The sequence below is a fragment of the Oryctolagus cuniculus genome, chromosome 3, assembly GCF_964237555.1.
Source record: "Oryctolagus cuniculus chromosome 3, mOryCun1.1, whole genome shotgun sequence".
NCBI lineage: Eukaryota > Metazoa > Chordata > Mammalia > Lagomorpha > Leporidae > Oryctolagus > Oryctolagus cuniculus.
The window spans coordinates 92,654,883-92,674,231 of NC_091434.1; the positions used below are offsets into that span (position 1 = coordinate 92,654,883).

Consider the following 19,349-nt stretch of genomic DNA (forward strand, 5'->3'; position numbering starts at 1 on the left):
AAAACATTTGTGAATGCTCTTTAAATATGTCAAATAAAAAAGAAAAGATATGGTACTATAAAGTAGCCACATCATCATGTTTGACTTTATACATCAGTATGCCTATATTTTGTTTGTAAATGAAGTGTTATAGATCTGTTAGGAAAAAAGCTATTAATCACATTTATAAAGTCGAGTCTCCCTTTTAAACTCCCAAACTGGATAACATGTAAGTCCATGTCTTCAAAAGCAGATCTCCTGGAAGCACAGGGCACCTGCAGTGCCATTTATGGTAAATGCACAGAGTTCTTCACAGAAGCTAATGTCAAGAGCTACCCACATGTAAGTCCCACACATTAAAGACCACCAACCATATCACTGCTCCAGAACCTAACAGAGAACCTCTAACCTTGGGGAACAGGTGTGTATACCTGAACATTTCAGAATATAGTGTGTTGACAGGTAACCAGGACCATAAACAAGCTGAGGTTTTTCAAAGTCACTCTAAACATCTATAATTATACTAAAAATAATAAATTCATTGTCTGGATAAAAATGATATTTAGTCCAAGATTTGTTTTCTGTTGCAGGAGAAACCATTAAGGGAAAATATTTTCTATTATGTATATTGTATATATGCATAAATGTGTGTGTATTGTATAAATATATACATATAATAAATATGTATATATAAATAGAAGATATGTAAATATATAAAATATATTATAATACAAATATATATTTACACACAGTAATAATTTTTATTTCTTGATTTAACAAAGATGGTTTACGGAAACTGTAGACATGATTGAAAAGTCTGGTAGTGTTTGCTTCAGTTTTCTGCAGCACTGATCATTGGTTTGAATCATTAGGCATGGGTGAATTCTCTTCTGTCTTTTCATGCATGTATTTCTTGCCTGTAAAACTAGAAAGTGAGCTCCTGGAAGGAAGTTCCCTGTGGTGCCAGGCCCAGTGCCTTGTACATAACCTGAGTGTATTAATCATTGACTGACATGTGCAATTGCAGGGAGGAGACCAGTGAAATACACTTAAAAGGTTTATTCATTGATTTACAAAATGTACAATATTTACAAAGTTTAGGCATTAAACAATCCCATAATGACATGTTGCTGAGGGGAGTCTAAAAATAAATATGTGGCACATAGGTTAATATACACATCGTGGATTTTTGCACTTAAAGCCATCACCAATGGTGAGATTTAATGGAAAGTTTAACGTGGTAGAAAAGTCAGACGGCTGACCAGTCCTGGACCTTCCACATGAATGGCCCTTGCTTGTCTCCTCGAGGCTGGGAATGGTGAGCAAACCACTTTCTTTCAGGAGAATTAAACACAAGCCATTCTGACAGGCACATAGGATGCATGCAGCAGCATCTCTGTAGAGTCAGCAATAACTCCCTCAGTGGTGGATGAATCTGCACCATTGTGGACTTGATCCCTGGACATCAGCCAGGGAGACTTAGATGTGTTCACTTTCTTGTCTCATTCAAATTGCATGCAGTACTTGGAAGATGCCGGTGGAATGTGACCATGCACAAAAATGGTACTCGTTGATATGTACATCAAATTTCATTGCCTTAAAGCATCTTTAGATGCAAGATCAACTGTCTCCTCTTTCAGCAAGAGGGATGAATGAGGAAGCCATACCCCATCCCCAAAGTAAAACCATCATCCAGGGACACATGCAAATGGCATCCTGCAGAAGCAGAATTAAATCAACTTCTCATGAGTATATGGACCAATTCCAATGAAGTCAGGCCTGGAAGTTTTCCTAAGAGGGTAATTCCACCTCCCCTCCATCTTCAATCCCACCTCATCTCACATAACATAAATCTGAAGGAAAAAGTGTCATGCTATTGAGCTTCTTTGGGCCTCAGTACCTTCATTTGCAAAGTGTAAATACTGGTGTGTTCCTTCCAGGGTTCTTGTAGGGATTGCATGTCCTAACTTATGTAAAGTGCTTAGCATAGTGCTTGCACATAAGAGGTGCTTAATAAATGTTTTGTTTCTCTCCCTCTATCCCAATTATAGGTAATATATTGATAAGCCTACCAAACTCTGAATTAAGGTCATCTGATGCAATTTAGACTATTTTCTATTAGAGTCACCACTGTCAGTTCATAACGGTCCCTGAGGATGTGGGACAGGGAGGTGGCGGCAGGGAGTGTCTCCTTTTATTGGCTAGAGACACTTTTCTGTGCAGGACAGAGAGACCCTGATGGCACTGGCCTCTTTATCAGCCATAGCTCCACCAAGTTTCACACAGATATGCCCCACAGCCCTGCATGGAGTGGACCAACAAGCATCACTACCTGAATCCTGCTGGAACATCAACACTGAGGAAATCACGAGCAAAAATCGTGAGGAGAATACATTGCTGTTGCTCACCACATGTTAACTTTTCCCAATACTGATGCCAGTTTTATAGATTATTTTCAACAAACATACTACAAGCTCTACCACCATTGAAAAATAATTATTCTAATTTGATTGTTTCATTTGGAGTAAAGGATTTTTAGAATATATTTTAGTTTCTAGTTATGTCATATAAAAATAAATATTGTTTAAATGATTTACAAGGAAGAAGAAAACTGGAACTATGTGGGTACCAAAAATATAGGTAGGATGGCAAAAATTTCACCATCTACTTCAAAAGCAATACTTAAAAGAAACTCAAAGTTCCCATTGGGTCTCCTTACTTTTTTCACCCTAGCCTATTACATCTTCTTTTCTTATCTATCTAGAGTTCATTTTATGCAGAATCTTGTCCCTAGAGTTACCATGATTTACAAGGGAAAGGCTCTTGGACAGGGTTAACTGCAGCTGGAGAAAGGGTTGGACTGAGCCACTTACTGTATCCTTAAAATGAACCAAAACTAACCTCTACACATCTTTTAATTCTAAAGCTGTCTTTCTGTCCAGATTAGCTATGGCTAAATAGAATCTCACATCTAGTGAAAATAGCTCCATATTGCTGGGAAATCTTTGGATACCACCAACCCAGGTGGAAGCCAGGATCTCATCCAGCATACTAGGTAACAAGTCAATCTCACCAATTACATGAAGGGATAAACTTAGCTCCATTAAGTTAGGGACCATACTTCTGCCACTCCCACAAATATATTAAGCTTTTATGATAACCTTATAATCTGACACACAGAGCCAAGCGAATATGATTCCCAATTTTGATAGAAGAATGTTGGGAAGACTAAATTTCTTACTACTCTTCCAGGAACTTGATAAGGATTTCCAGGGATACAGTCGATATATTTGGGAATCAAAGTTTTAAAATTCTAAAGCCATGAGAGAATTCATGATTGTGTTTAAACAAGTGGTTCTTCACCTTTCTCCCAAAACACACACATCTGTTCATGTCCATAAATCATATCCCTAATATCTCAGAGGGTCCAGGACCTCCTGCATCTCATGCATGTATCCCAAAATTAATAACCACAGCTCTTGACAAATGCAGATTATTTCTTGGAGTGAAAACAAAGGTGTGGTATGGAACTCAGGATCTGCATTGGGGACAGGCTGACTCTGCTGAGGTCTTGGATAGACTCAAAATGACTATGCTGAAGCAATGTTTGTTTCTCATGATAAGTGGCGATGACATCTGTGAGTTGCTGGGGTCTCACACCGGCAACTAATGTCAGGGCAATGACTCATGCATGAGTGTGGACACAGAGAGCCCCAGGGATCGCAACTACACATGGTGCTGTGCAGCTGCTATAACGTGAGTCCTAACCACACCCACAAGCAGGACACTATCATGGACATGCAGTGTGAGTGCCCGTTTGTCTGATTTATAGGTGACGTGGTGGCAAATGTGGCATCGGTTTCATTTCTGGGGATTGGCAAGTTACAGATATTTCCTTCACAACAGGAAGTGCAGACCTGAAAGAAAGGAAGAAAAAAAGAAGGATGATAAGAAGGCTGCTTGGGCGGAGGCAGGGTTTTTGAGGGTAAGGCCTCATGACATGGATCCAGTGAACACTCCCTGCTACCCAGAAGAGCTGGCAATCTCACATTTAAAAGGAATAGGGATATGAATATATTGATGCTTTCTTCAAGGCCTAGTACATGGTCAATGTTGTGACTGTTTCTATTTGCACTGAAAAGAATGTACATTTTCTGATTATTGAGGGTAAATTTCTCTATAAATTATATGTTTTACTATTTAATAAACATTGAACAAGTCTATAAAATTGAAATTTCAGCTAGATATGGTTACAATGTAAACTGCCCAGCCTAAAGTTTACCTCCTACTACACGGTTCCTAAATAGTCTTTCAAACTAAGTGCAAGTAACAGATCATTTAATTCATGGTATATCTGAGAAGTGGCATGAAAATTAGACGTCTGCATTCTTAAGAGAAAGAAATCCTTATCCAGGGTATTTGGAGGAGAAATGAGAAGATGTTAAACAAAGGCCAAAGCCTGATATGTTAAGACCACATGTACAGCCAGCTCTGAAACACCAGCAGAACAGGGGCATTCTCCACAACCCCGAGTCAGGCCACTTTTCTCTGGTTCTTTATATTCTCCTTTAAGGCTGCCCCAACATTCATTTTACATAGCATGCTTCTATACACAGGCACCAGATAAGGCTTAAAGGGAGCAAATCCACAAGCAGATTATTTTGTCATTTATCAAATGGCTTGGGAGCCATTAGAGACTTTCCCCCAAACCTGCATCCAAATAAAGACATGAGCCCTCAGTTTACAAAAGCTATCAAAGCTACATTGCCTTGGCTCTCCTCAGGTGAATGAATTGTTGTTGCATCTGCAATGCTTTACCATGATGGACATAACTGTTTCCTTGCTCCTTTTCCCTATAGTACTTTATTACTTCCATCTGAGTGAGGAAAGGGTGTACAATCATTTTCAATACCCTTTTGCTGTGCTTACACAATTGATTGTGATTGTCCTGTGCTCTCCTATAAATCTGTGTTCTCTTAGAGCAACAGAAAAGGAAGCATCTTTTCATTATAGACAGTCAAAAGCTGGCCTACGTGAGCTCTACGGCTCTGCTCATGAGCGCTGGAAGACATCTGAAGCACAGGGAAGTTGACTATGCTGTGCTGTCATTTGCTTTGTTGCCCAGACCTTGTGGCCTTCATGCTCGGAGTCTCTGCAGCCAGTGGACAAGCACTCTTCCAGTGGGACACAGCGCTTTGTGACAGAGACGCTGTTCCCCGTGACTTCCATTGTATGCTGAGTGTAGCAATATCGAGTCTCTGTAAACAGAAAGAATATGTTTTAATGAAAAGGAAACGGTAGCCCAACGTGCCTAAAAAGAGAACAACATGAATGAAAAGACCTAAGAGTACAGGGGGTGAACACTGCCTCAACATTGATATCCAATCCCAAAGCTCTCTCTAGAGAGATTCACTCTGCCATTGTGGGAAGATAGTCTCTCTGAGAATATTGGTTGTTTTTTGTTTGTTTGTTTTGTTTTTGCCAATCATGATCCCCACAAAGCAAGACCCATGGGTATTGCTCTTAGTTTTTTTCACAAATTTTTATTTTTAGGCTAGTTGTTCAAAGGGATAATTTAGTAGGTGACAGTCATAACAAATATTGGGAAGATGAAGGGGTGAAAATGTTCAAAGAAAATAATGTTAAAAGAAAACATTGTAGACAGCTAACAATGCTCTTGCAGGAAATAAAAAAAAATACTACAGCAGAGACTGTGTGTGTGTGTGTGTATTTATTTGTAACAAGTATTCTCATGTAAGACAGAACAATTAAAAATGGGATTCATTCCATCTAGAGAAAATGTCTATCCATCAGAAAGACGTGCTCGCCTAGGAGCATGGCTGGATGCAAAGATGCATCGTGGAAGCTCACTGACCCAACGCTGAGTGTTTCCCAAAGTGGAGGAGCTTTGCCTCCCCAGGATGACCTCAGTGTCTTTCCAGAATGGCAGGTGAAGACCATGGTGGGAGTTGTTACAGGTCCCTCCATGTCTTCTGGGTCTGAGAATGGTTTTATTGGTAATTTTAAAACCAAAGAAAAAAACGATTTTATCAATGTAACTCTCTAAGGTCCCCAGGCTCTGTTCAGCTTTTTAATCCTGGGTTTTAGAAGAATGTTTCTGCTCTACTTTCACATTAAAAAAGAAAATGAATAATTCTTAAGACATGTCATGAAGCTGTTTTTCATCCATATCTTGGCCCCAATTTTGCATGCTTTATACAGCTCGGTATTTAGTCGCTAATATGGAATTATGACCTTCCATGATATTATTTATTAGGCAATAAAAATTCCCCCCACCAGAGTCTGTCATGACTTTGGCAGCTTTTAACCAAAGTGCTATTAATATCCAAAGAAGACAGCTTAAGAATCTTAGGTCCCGGGTATGAGCTAAGACAGTCCACATGGCGACATCTTGGGAATCATGGGAATTCAGTGCACCTCCTCCTGACAGAAACCTTGAACGATCTCAGGCCTCTCAGGGCAGCAACATTTCCCCATGGTTAGGTTATTGGTGAGTGTTCTGGGCAAAGCTGTGTCAATGCTAGAGCCCAAGTGCTGGCCCCTCATTGCACTTCAGCCAGATGCTGTTGACTGGAACCAAGTGCAGGACATCTCCAGCTTGCTCAGGAGCTTTAGAAGTGAGGTAAGATCCCTTGCAGCCTATAAAAATCCTTGAAAGTTTTACAGCTGGCAATGATTCTCCCAAAGCCCTAGAATATTTCAAATTGGAGAAGTTATGTTATCTGATGAAGAGGAGGCAGTGTCTCTCCTCTGGTAGTGCTTTTTGTTCAAGCCTCTGGCAGGTTTGACAAACAGAGGCCGGCGTCCTGAGAGATTTACCACATCTTCCAAGGAGGACTGGTTTACTTCTCTCGTATCAGCCTCAATAGATGGTTAGGGCCATGGTGGGTACACCTTTCCCACCCTCACCCTCACCCCAACTTCAAATGTTCTAGAAAGCAATAAAAACAGGAATGTTCTTATCTCTTGTCTCCTCTTCACACAACTAGGGGTGGCTGCCAGAGGTTTTATTGCTCCAATGTAAATCTGAGCAGATAAGATCATGCCTTTATGGACTAAGTAAATCACTACTGGGTTTCAGTTTCAAAAATTAGGTTTGTCCCCTCAAGTAGTGAATTTGCTTGCTTTAGGTAAGCCTTACAACAATTGGTGAACTTTATATAACTGTTCTTTGTCCATTTTTTTCTGTCTATAGTAAACTAATTTATTAATGGGGAGCTCATTCCATTGAACAAAGTACAGGTAACAACAGAAGGAAATATGTTTTCAGGAACAAATGCAAAACCCTAGTATCTAACGAGCCAGTTCTTGCTGTTTTGCGGGGGAGAAATGAGGACAGGGATGATGCTCAGTGAGAATTGTTTCTCCTGCTTTACCAAACTCACTCCATAAAACAAACGTAGGCTGAGAACCCCACCATCGCTCCCAGCAGTACAGCTCTCAGCTCTGAAGCCTCCATCTTTCCCAGGTATCCTTTCCACTTCTTATCAGATGAAACCCCCAGGTGAGTCAGGAAATGTTAATGTGCAGAAAAGTCCTGTGATTAAATAAGTTTTAGAAATTCTCAGATAAAGTTGAGCAGATTTCTTTAGTGCACAATTTATGAGAGTCTTGGATACGTATTGTGGTCTTGCAATCTCCAAGGGCGGGTTGGGGCAAGCAGGCAGAATTTCCCAAGCAGAACTCCGTGGACCACATGTAGCTTATCACTGGACTGCAGCAGTGATAAAAACAGAGTTTCTGCCACAGAGCCTTGCTCTCCCTGCATCTTGAATAATTCCTGGGTTAGTAATGAGGTTATATGAGAATCTGGCCTGCTGATAACTTCACACTAAAAGGATTTCAAAGGCCTTTATCTGAAAGATAAAAGAGATTTGAATTTCTACCAGGTTAATTTCACCCTCTGAAATCTCATATTCTGCAACTGCATGGTATTCCCAGAGGTTGTGAAACAAAGTCTTTTACTATGAAGACTCACAAGCATTCAACTAGAACCAGAAATGGAAAGAGTTTAATCAGCTACTGGAAGACGCAAAATATAATTTTCATGAAATGTGGACACACATACACACTCTATAATCTGCTTCTGAAATTTTAAAATGTTCCAAAGGTAAAATGCAAAATTTCATTTACCTGGGGATATCCAGTTTGCAGTAACAAAAATTATATCTAAACAAAATATTCATAAGATAATTTGAATTAAAATGAGATATTAAAATATTTAAAGTGATGGAAAAGCTCACCAATCTGTTCTGATATTGAATAATGTATCAAATTATCACACTGTGCTCCATAAATATGTACAATTAAAATAATAATAAAAATAAGTATTTTAAAAGTAAATACTTATTTACTTTTATAGATATAGTTTATTTGACAGGTAGAAAGACATAGACAGAGATCTTCCATCTGCTAGTTCATTCCCTAAATGAGCATAATGACCAGGGCTGATCCAGGCCAACTCCATCCAGGTCTTCTATATGGGTGGCAGGGCCCAAGCACTTGTGCCATCTTTCACTCCTTCCCAGGTGCATTATCATGGAGCTGGATCACAAACAGAGTAGCCAAGATTTGAACCAGCACTCTAGTATGGGATACCAAACTCATAAACAGCAGCCTAACCCTCTATGCCACAAAGTCAGCCCCCAAAGATGAAATTCAAATGGCACATGAAAAGATACTCTGGATCACTAGCCATCAGGGAAATGCTAAAAAAAAAAAACCACAATGAGCTATCATTTCACCCCAGTTAAATGGCTATCACCCAAAAACCAGAAAACAATAAATGCAGGTGAGGATACGAGGAAAAAGGTACCCTGATCCACTGTTAGTGGGAATGTAAACTAGTACAGCCATTTTAGATGACATTATGGAGATTCCTCAAAAATCTTAAAATAGATATGCCATATGACCCAGCAATCACATTCCTGGGAAGTTATCCAAATAAATGAAATCAGCATATGAAAGAGTACCCCCACATTTATTGCAGCTCAATTCACAATAGCTAAGATATGGAATGAACCCAGATATCCATCAACTGACGATTGGATAAAGAAAATGTATATATATATATATATATATATATATATATATATATAATGGAATACTACTCAACCATAAAAAAGAATGGAATCCTGTCTTTCCCCAAAAAATAGATGCAATTGGAAATATGCCAGTCCCAAAAAAACAACTATCATATGTTCTCTCTGACCTGTGATAACTAATAGAGTACAAAAATATGCAATGTGAGTGAAATTGACCTTTTGAGATTTCATTATTGTTTGTAGTCCTGTATCTCTACTGCTGAAGAACAGTGGTTTTTTTTTTCTTATTATTTCTTGAATTCTTTACTTAGTGGAGGGTTAAACTTATGATAATTAAATAAATGGAAAGTATGTCATTGTGCAAATTAAAAGAAAGAATAAGAAAGGAAGAAGGAGAGAGGGCAGGAGCCTGGGCAGGAGGGAGTGCAGGGTTCAAAATACTACTATCTAAATCTATATCTACTTTCTAAATCTACTATCCTAACTCTATATATCTGAAATATAAGAATTTTTTTACCTTATATAAATAGAAAAAATTGAATAAAAATAAAGTGAGACATTAACAATGAATAACTCAGAGTTGGCTTTTAACCTGTCAATTTAGATATCCACATCTCACATAGAGTACCTAGGCTCAGTACTTACCTCTGACTCCTGACTCCAGCCAATGCAGACCCTTGGAGGCAGCGGTGATGGTTCAAGTAATTGGATTCCTGCCAACCATGTGGGAAACCTGGATTACATTCTTGGCTCCCAGCTTGGGTCCCTGCCCAGCTCTGGCCATTGCAGGCATTGAGGGTGAACCAGCAGCTCTCTCTCTCTCTCTCTCTTTCTCTCTTTCCCTCCTCTCTTCCTCCCTACCTCCCTCTCAAATACACCAATTTTTATTTATTTTTAGATTGGTTTATTTATTTGAAAGGCATAGTTATACAGAGACTGAGAGAGAGAGAGAGAGAGAGAGAGAGAGAGAGAGAGAAGAGAGAGATTTATCTGCTTGTTCACTCCCCAGATGGCTGCAACAGCCAGGGATGGGCCAGGCTGAATCCAGGAGCCTGGAGCTTCCTCCAAGTCTCCCACATTAGTGCAGGGGCCCAAGCACTATGGCAATTTTACACTGCTTTCCCAGGTGCATTAGCAGGGAGCTGGATTAGAAGTAGAGCAGCTGGGACTTGAACTGGTATCCATATGGGATGCTGGTGCTGTGCCACAATGCTGGCCCCTCAAATAAACAATTGTTTAACATAACTTAAAATGCCTGACCCTTGGGTAAAAGCCTTTCTAAAAGCTCAAGTTATTCTCTGAGGCTCTGATACTCTGAGCCTCTGCTACTTGATGATAGAATACAATTCTCCAGGTGCGAGAAAACCAACGGCAGGAAAATTTTTAATAATAATATTACAAACTATATTAATAAATAAGGGGCTTGTGGCACCTGCCTGCACAATCCCTGCCCCACCTCCTTTCAGACACTCAGCTCTTCACAGCTGCCACCTGATTGCCAGGCAATGACTATTTCTCTAAGTGTCCATGAACTCACCCTTTTCCCACAGCTATGGACTCTACTAAATATAATCTCTGTGGGATTCTGTAACCTGGGACTTCAGAGTTGTGTCTTCTAGGTCATCCCTACATATCTGTTCTCTTCTCTTCCTACACTTTCCCTGCCCTGTCAGTAGTCTCCCATGTTCTGTCTTGAACCTCTTCTCACTCGAGCGACCTCATGAAACTCTGAAGCCACATTTACAGTCTGATTCTTTCTCCCAAGCCGCAGGACCAAATTGGTATCTCCTGGATACTGCCAGAATCACTTCACCTACCATGTCTCAAACCACATACATTATTTCTCCTTTGTTTGGCTTCATGTGTGTCTATCTCAGAAAGTACCCTCTTGAGACATAGTAACTTCATCTTTCCCATGTTACTTGCACTAGAAACTCTGGAATCAGTCCAGACTTCGTTCACTAATCTGAGAATCTCCAAGTCCTCTGAAATGTCTTCATTATCCACCCAATCTTCTCTACTTCCATTTTCCGTTCCTCATCATTTCCTGTTTTCTTGTCTCTGATTCTTCTTCTTCTTCTTCTTCTTCTTCTTCTTCTTCTTCTTCTTTTCTTCTTCTTCTTCTTCTTCTTCTTCTTCTTTTTTCACAGGCAGAGTGGATAGTGAGACAGAGAGACAGAGAGAAAGGTCTTCCTTTTGCCGTTGGTTCACCCTCTAATGGCCGCCACGGCTGGCGTGCTGCGGCCGGTGCACTGCGCTGATCCGAAGGCAGGAGCCAGGTGCTTATCCTGGTCTCCCATGCGGGTGCAGGGCCCAAGCACTTGGGCCATCCTCCACTGCACTCCCTGGCCACAGCAGAGAGCTGGCCTGGAAGAGGGGCAACCAACTGGGAAAGAATCCAGTGCCCCGACCGGGACTAGAACCCAGTGTGCCGGCGCCGCTAGGTGGAGGATTAGCCTATTGAGCAGCGGTGCCAGCCTCCTCTCCTTTCTAATGCAGGTGTTGGACACACCACAGAACATAAGGAGTCTTCAAAAGTTTGTGGAAATCCATATTATGAAAAAAAAGTAAAGATGTCAAAAAATTTTGTACCAAAATAAATTTTTAATTCCATTTTCCACAAAATTGTTGAAATTCCTTGATACTAGTAAAACAAAGATCATATGCTACTCTCCACCTAAGCATTAATGACACCTAATTTTCCAGGAGTCCTGATTGTTTGTCATTAGGATTATTTAGTCTATGCAAGTCGCTGGTAGGTTGACTGTTGTTCTCTCTCTGCTCCTAAAGCTGTGTGCCAAAAGAATAGGAAAAACTGCACTTCCCTTACATACCCATAACTTACATTTGTAACTCATAGCCTGGCATTGGAAACTCTGCACTTATAACTCAAGGCTTTCCTGGATCAAGGGCCCAAACTATGGGTGGGTTTTGTAGCACGGCAGTTAAGCTGCTCTTTGGGTCACCCACATCCCATATCACAACGCTAATTTGAGTGCCAGCTACTCTGTTTCTGATCCAGCTTCCTGCTAAATGCATCCAGAGAGGCAGAAGACGACTCAAGTGCTTGGGTCTCTGCCACTCACATGGAGTTCTGAGTTCCTGGCTTCAGCCTTGCCCAGTCCTGGCTGTTGTGAGCACCTGGGGTAGTGAACCAGTATATGGAAAAATCTCTCTTCTTCTTCTTCTCTGCTCCCCCCACCCTGTCTGTCACTCTGCCTTTAAAACAAAAATAAATAATTTTTCAAAGGCCCCAAACTACTCATTGTTGCTTACTATGAGACATTACATCATGCCTTTTGACCATTCTTCACAATAAAAATTTTGTTCCTCAGCTTGATCTGAGTACTTTTTCGTATTTTCTACTCTCGGACATCTGATTTTCTTCAAGATTCAATCGAAGTGTGACAAATTCTATGAGACCATCCCTGATTAGCCTCCAAACATGATCAATTTCAATCTCTTCTGCACATTGCCACAGCTCTTCAAACTTCTTTGGTGTATCTGGCTTTCCTTCTACATCAAAATTTCTTTTTTATAAATGAGTAAAATTTTCTTGATTTTCATTAAACCTTTTGTTTTTGAGATAACCCTACCTTCACATGCATTTGTGAGAACTAGTACAGAGAGGTCCACATGCACCTTTTTTAGGCAATTTCCCCAAGTGGTAACATCCTGAAAAACCATAGAACAAAATCACAATAAGTGTTCTATTCTATTTTCTGAAAGTTATTGTGTAGAATTGGTGTTACTTCCTTTTATTAAAATTTGATAGGTTGACGGAAATCATCTCAACCTGGAGAGTTCATTTATGGAAGTTTTTAAATTATAAATTTAATTTTTAAGTTATAAAACTATTAAAATTTTCTATTTCATTTTGGGTATTGTGGTATTTTGTGCTTTTTGAGATATATTCCACTTCATCTATGTTCCCAAACTTATATTGTAGAGTTGTTCATAGAACCCCCTTATGTGCTTTTCATCCTCTAGTATTCCAATGGCTTTGCTACTGATTTTTTTAAAATGACAAATCACAATTACATATGTATATGGAATACACCATAGCATTTTGATATATGGACAGTATTTGCCATTGATTTTTCCTTCTATATTTATTATTTCCTTACTTTTTCTTAATGTTGCTTTAATTTTGGTTTTGCCTCGTTTGTGAGTTTGTATTTACTCTCTCTATGTTCTTGAGGTAAGAGAGCATCGATTTTTCTCTTTTGTAATGTGTGCATTTTGTGCTACAAATTTATATCTCAGCACTGCTTTCACTATATCCCATAAATTTCTATGTGTTTGATTTTCATCCATTTCATTGTCTTCTAAAATTTTTCTTAAGACTTTGTCTTTGATATCCATATTACTTAGAATTGTGTTGTTTAATTTTGAAGTGTTTGGTGATCATGTTATCCTTCTGTCATTGATTTCTAATTTGATTATTTAATGTGATAAAATATTCTGTATGATTTTGATTTTTAAAAGTTTGTTGAAGTTTGTTTTATGGCCCAGATTGTGGTTTATCTTGGCATATGTTCCATGGGTACTTGAAAAAACATGTGTATTTTACTACTACTGTGTTCTGGAAATGTCAATTAGATTCTGTTGCTTAAGATTTATTTGTATCTCTGTTCTTTTATATCATAGTGTTTTGCATATTTTGATGCCAACAAATTTAAGATTGCAGTATTTTCTTGGTGGATTGGCCCTTTTACTATTACATAAAGTTCCTCTCTGCCTCTAGTAATTTTTACTCTGAAATATTTTGATTAATGTTATTAAGGTGTATCTTTTTCATTTATTCATGATTTATTTCATTTATCATCAACATTTATTTTCAATTTGCCTAGATCATTTGCAAAAGTGAATTTTTTCTTGACGACATATACTCAGGTTTTTCAACATAATCTGCCAATCTATACCTTCTAATTAACATATTTACAATCCATTTTGAGTAGATTTTTGTATAAGGTGTATGGTAGGGGACTAGTTTCATACTTCTGTACATGAAGATTCATTGTAGCCAGCACCATTTGTTAAAGATAATTTCCTTGCTCCAGGGATTGACCTTAGATCCTTTGTTAAAGGTAAGTTATTTGTAGATGCATTGGTTGATTTCTGGAGTACCTATTTTGTTCCATTAGTCTACATGTGTGTTTTTGTGCCAGTATCAGGTTGTTTTGATTATAAATGCCCTGTAGTATGTCAAAATAATTGATATTGTGATGCCTCCATCTTTGCTTTTGTTGTCTAAGATTGCTTTAGCTATATGGTGACTTTTGTGTTTTCATATGAATTTTAACATCATTTTTTCTAGATATGAGAAGAATGTCATTGGTATTTTGATTGGGATCACATTGAATCTGTCAATTGCTTGTGGTAGTATAGATATTTTGATGATATTGATTCTTCCAATCCATGAACATAGAAGATTTTTTCCATTTTCAATGTCTTCTTATATTTCTTTCTTTAATGTTTTATAATTTTTACCATAGAGATCTGTGACATTCTTGATTAAATTTATTCCAAGGTATTTAATTGTTTTTGTAGCTATAGTGAATGGGATTGATCTTAAAAGTTCTTTCTCAGCCATGGCATTGTTGTATGACCCAATGCCATCAAATTACTAGAGAAAATTCGGGAAGCTCGGCAAAACATTGGCATATGCAAAGACTTCTTAGAAAAGACAGAAGCATAGGCAATCAAAGCCAAAACTGACAAGTGGGATTACAACAAGCTCAGAAGTTTCTGCACTGCAAAAGAAACACTTAGCAAAGTGAAGAGACAATTGACAGATTGGAAAAAAATATTTGCTAACTATGCAACTGATAAAGGGTTAATATCCAGAGTCTATGAAGAGCTCAGGAAGTTCAACAACAAAACAAACAATCCAGTTAATAAATGGGCAAAGGACTTGAATAGACATTTTTCAAAAGAGGAAATTCAAATGGCCAATAGACACATGAAAAAAAATGCTCAGGACTAGCCATGAGGGAAATGAAAATGAAAAACCACAATGAGGTTTCACCTCACTCCAGTTAGAATGGGTCTCATACAAAAATCAAAAAATGCTGGCAAGGATGTGAGGAAAAAGGTCTCCAATCCACTGTTGGTTGGAATGTGAACTGGTCCAGCCACTGTGGAAGACAGTGTGGAGATACCTCAGAAATCTGAATATAGACCTACCATACAACCCACCCTTTCCACTCCTGGGAATTTACGCAAACCAAAACAAATCAGCATATGAGAGGGTTATATATACCTCCATGTTCACTGCAGCTCATTTCACAATAGCTAAGATACAAAATAAACACAGATTTCCATCAACCGTTGACTGGATAAAGAAATTATGGAATATATAAATACTATGCAGTACTACTCAGCTATAAAAAATGAAGTCCTGTCTTTCGTAACAAGATGACACAACTGGAAACCATTATACTTAATGAAATAAGCCAGTCCCAAAAAGACTGATATCATATATTTTCCCTGATCTGAGGTAACTAATAAAGTACCTAAAATGTAATGTATTGGAGTGAAATGGAAACTTTGAGATTCAATTATTGTTTACAGCCCTTGTCTCTTCTGTTAAGGAACAGTGTTTTTTTCTTCATACTGTTTGTTGAAGTCTTACTTAGTATAGTGTTAATTTTACAATCATTAAATAACCTGCAAGTAGACCTTTGTAAACATTAAGAGTGGGAAGGAGAGAGGGAAGAGGAAGAAGGGTTGGAGCATGGATGGGAGGTAAAATGGGAAGTATCACTATGTTCCTAAATCAGTGTATATGAAATACATGAAATTTGTATAACTTACACCATTTAAATCAAAGGTAATTATTGATGTGGTAGGATGTAATTCTGTGATTTTTTTAACTTTTATTTAATGAATATAAATTTCCAAAGTACAGAATATGGATTACAATGGCTTCCCCCCCCCATAACGTCCCTCCCACCCGCAACCCTCCCGTTACCCGCTCCCTCTCCACTTCCATTCACATCAAGATTCATTTTCAATTCTCTTTATATACAGAAGATCAGTTTAGCATATATTAATTAAAGATTTCAACAGTTTGCACCCACATAGAAACACAAAGTGAAAAATACTGTTTGAGTACTAGTCATAGCATTAAATCAAAATGTAGAGTACATTAAGGACAGAGATCCTACATAAGGAGTAAGTGCACAGTGACTCCTGTTATTGACTTAACAAACTGACACTCTTGTTTATGGCATCAGTAATCACCCTAGGCTCTTGTCATGAGTTGCCAAGGCTATGGAAGCATTTTGAGTTCACCAACTCTGATCATATTTAGACTAGGTCATAGTCAGAGTGGAAGTTCTCTCCTCCCTTCAGAGAAAGGTACCTCCTTCTTTGAAGACCTGTTCTTTCCACTGGGATCTCACTCACGGAGATCTTTCATTTAGGTTTTGGGTGTTGTTGTTGTTGTTGTTGTTGTTGTTTTTGTTTTTTTTTTTTTGTTTTTTTTTGTTTTTTTTGCCAGAGTGTCTTGGCTTTCCATACCTGAAATACTCTCATGGACTTTTCAGCCAGATCTGAATGCCTTAAGGGCTGATTCTGAGGCCAGAGTGCTGCTTAGGACATCTGCCATTCTATGAGTCTGCTGTGTATCTCGCTTCCCATGTTGGATTGTTCTCTCCCTTTTTTATTCTATCAGTTAGCATTTGCAGACACTAGTCTTGTTTATGTGATCCCTTTGGTTCTTAGTCCTATCATTATGATCAATTGTGAACAGAAATTGATCACTTGGACTAGTGAGATGGCATTGGTACATGCCACCTTGATGGGATTGAATTCGAATCCCCTGGTATGTTTCCAACTCTACCGTTTGAGGTAAGTCAGCTTGAGCATGTCCCAAATTGTACATCTCCTCCCTCTCTTATTCCCACTCTTATATTTAACAGTGATCACTTTTCAGTTAAGTTTCAACACTTAAGAATAACTGTGTATTGATTACAGTATTCAACCAAAAGTATTAAGTAGAACAAACAAAAAAAATTACTAAGAGGGGTAACGTATTAAGTTGTTCATCAACAGTCAGGGCAAGGGCTGATCAAGTCACCGTTTCTCATGGTGTTCATTTCACTTTAACAGGTTTCCTTTTTGGTGCTCAGTTAGTTGTCGCTGATCAGGGAGAACATATGATATTTGTCCCTTTGGGACTGGCTTAGTTCACTCAGCATGATGTTTTCCAGATTCCTCCATCTTGTTGCAAATGACCAGGTTTCATTGTTTTTGACTGCTGCATAGTATTCTATAGAGTACATAACCCGTAATTTCTTTATCCAGTCTACTGTTGATGGGCATTTGGGTTGGTTCCAGGTCTTAGCTATTGTGAATTGAGCTGCAATAAACATTAACGTGCAGACAGCTTTTTTGTTTGCCAATTTCATTTCCTTTGGGTAAATTCCAAGGAGTGGGATGCCTGGGTTGTATGGTAGGGTTATATTCAGGTTTCTGAGGAATCTCCAGACTGACTTCCTTAGTGGCTTAACCAGTTTGCATTCCCACCAACAGTGGGTTAGTGTCCCTTTTCCCCCACATCCTCTCCAGCATCTGTTGTTGGTAAATTTCTGAATGTGAGCCACTCTAACTGGGGTGAGGTGAAACCTCATTGTGGTTTTGATTTGCATTTCCCTGATTGCTAGTGATCTTGAACATTTTTTCATGTGTCTGTTGGCCATTTGGACTTCCTCTTTTGAAAAATGTCTATTGAGGTCCTTGGCCCATCTCTTAAGTGGGTTGTTTGTTTTGATCTTGTGGAGTTTCTTGATTTCTTTGTAGATTCTGGTTATCAACCCTTTATCTGTTGCATAGTTTGCAAATATTTTTTCCTATTCTGTCAGTTGCCTCTTCACTTTCCTGACTGTTTCTTTTGCAGTACAGAAACTTCTCAATTTGATGCAATCCCAAATGTTAATTTTGGCTTTGACTGCCTGTGCTTCTGGGGTATTTTCCAAGAAGTCTTTGCCAGTACGTATATCTTGCAGGGTTTTTCCAATGCTCTCTAATAATTTGATGGTGTCGGGTCATAGATTTAAGACTTTAATCCTTGTTGAGTGAATTTTTGTGTAAGCTGAAAGGTAGGGGTCTTGCTTCATTATTCTGCACATGGAAATCCAATTTTCCCAGCACCATTTATTGAATAGACTGTCCTTACTCCAGGGATTGGTTTTGGATCCTTAATCAAATATAAGTTGGCTGTAAAAGTTTGGATTGATTTCTGGTGTTTCTATTCTGTTCCACTGGTCTATCCATCTGTTTCTGTACCAGTACCATGCTGTTTTCATAACAACTGCCGTGTAGTATGTCCTGAAATCTGGTATTGTGATGCCTCCAGCTTTGTTTTTGTTGTACAAGATTGCTTTAACTATTCGATGTCTCCTGTGTCTCCATATGAATTCCAGCATCATTTTTTCCAGATCTGAGAAGAAGGTCTTTGGTATCTTGATTGGTATTGCATTGAATCTATAAATTGCTTTTGGGAGAATGGACATTTTGATGATGTTGATTCTTCCAAATGGAATCTATCCATTTCTGATAGGTTTCCTTGTTTGCTGGCATACAAGTCCTTGTAGTAATTTCTGATGATTCTTTTTATTTCTGTGGTGTCTGTTGTTACGTTTCCTTTTTCATCTCTGATTTTATTGATTTGGGTCTTTTCTCTTCTTTTTTTAGTTAGTTGGGCCAATGGGGTGTCAATTTTGTTTATTTTTTCAAAAAACCAGCTCCTCGTTTGGCTGATTTTTTGTAATGATTTTTTGGATTCAATCCTGTTGATTTCTTCTCTGATTTTAATTATTTTTCTTCTCCTACTAGATTTGGGTCTGGTTTGCTGCGGTTTTTCTAGATCCTTGAGGTGTATTGAAAGCTCATCTATTTGGTGCCTTTCCAATTTCTTGATGTAGGCACCTATTGATATAAACTTTCCTCTTAACACAGCTTTTGCTGCGTCCCATGAGTTTTGATATGTTGCGCTGTTATCCTCATTTACTTCCAGAAAGTTTTTGATTTCTCTTTTGATTTCTTCTATGACCCATTGTTCATTCAGGAGCATGTTGTTCAATCTCCATGTGTTTGCATATGCTCTAGGGATTCCTGAGTTGCTAATTTCCAACTTCATTCCTTTATGGTCTGAGAAGCTGCATGGTATGATTCTAATTCTTTTGAATTTGCTGAGACTTGCTTTATGGCCTAGTATGTGGTCAGTCCTAGAGAAGGTTCCATGTACTGCTGAGAAGAATGTAAAATCTTTAGCTGTAGGATTGAAAGTTCTGTAGA

The 19,349-nt window shown here is 38.5% G+C and overlaps 1 protein-coding gene across 6 annotated transcripts in view; it reads right to left on the reverse strand.

Moving 5' to 3' along the window:
* Positions 1–1,023: 1,023 nt before the first annotated feature.
* Positions 1,024–19,349, reverse strand: part of LYPD6 (LY6/PLAUR domain containing 6) — a 160,282-nt gene continuing 141,956 nt past the window's right edge. For 5 of the 6 annotated variants that reach the window (XM_051848698.2, XM_070070936.1, XM_070070937.1 and 2 more), the window contains 2 exons: positions 5,107–5,237; positions 1,024–3,896 (listed from right to left, as the gene is read on the reverse strand). In XM_051848698.2, coding sequence (XP_051704658.1) covers positions 3,729–3,896; positions 5,107–5,237 — 299 coding nt within the window. In that variant the 3' untranslated portion in view covers positions 1,024–3,728. Of the gene's footprint in view, positions 3,897–5,106; positions 5,238–9,689; positions 9,758–19,349 lie in introns of all 6 variants that reach the window. The other variant, XM_051848699.2, reaches the window with a different exon arrangement.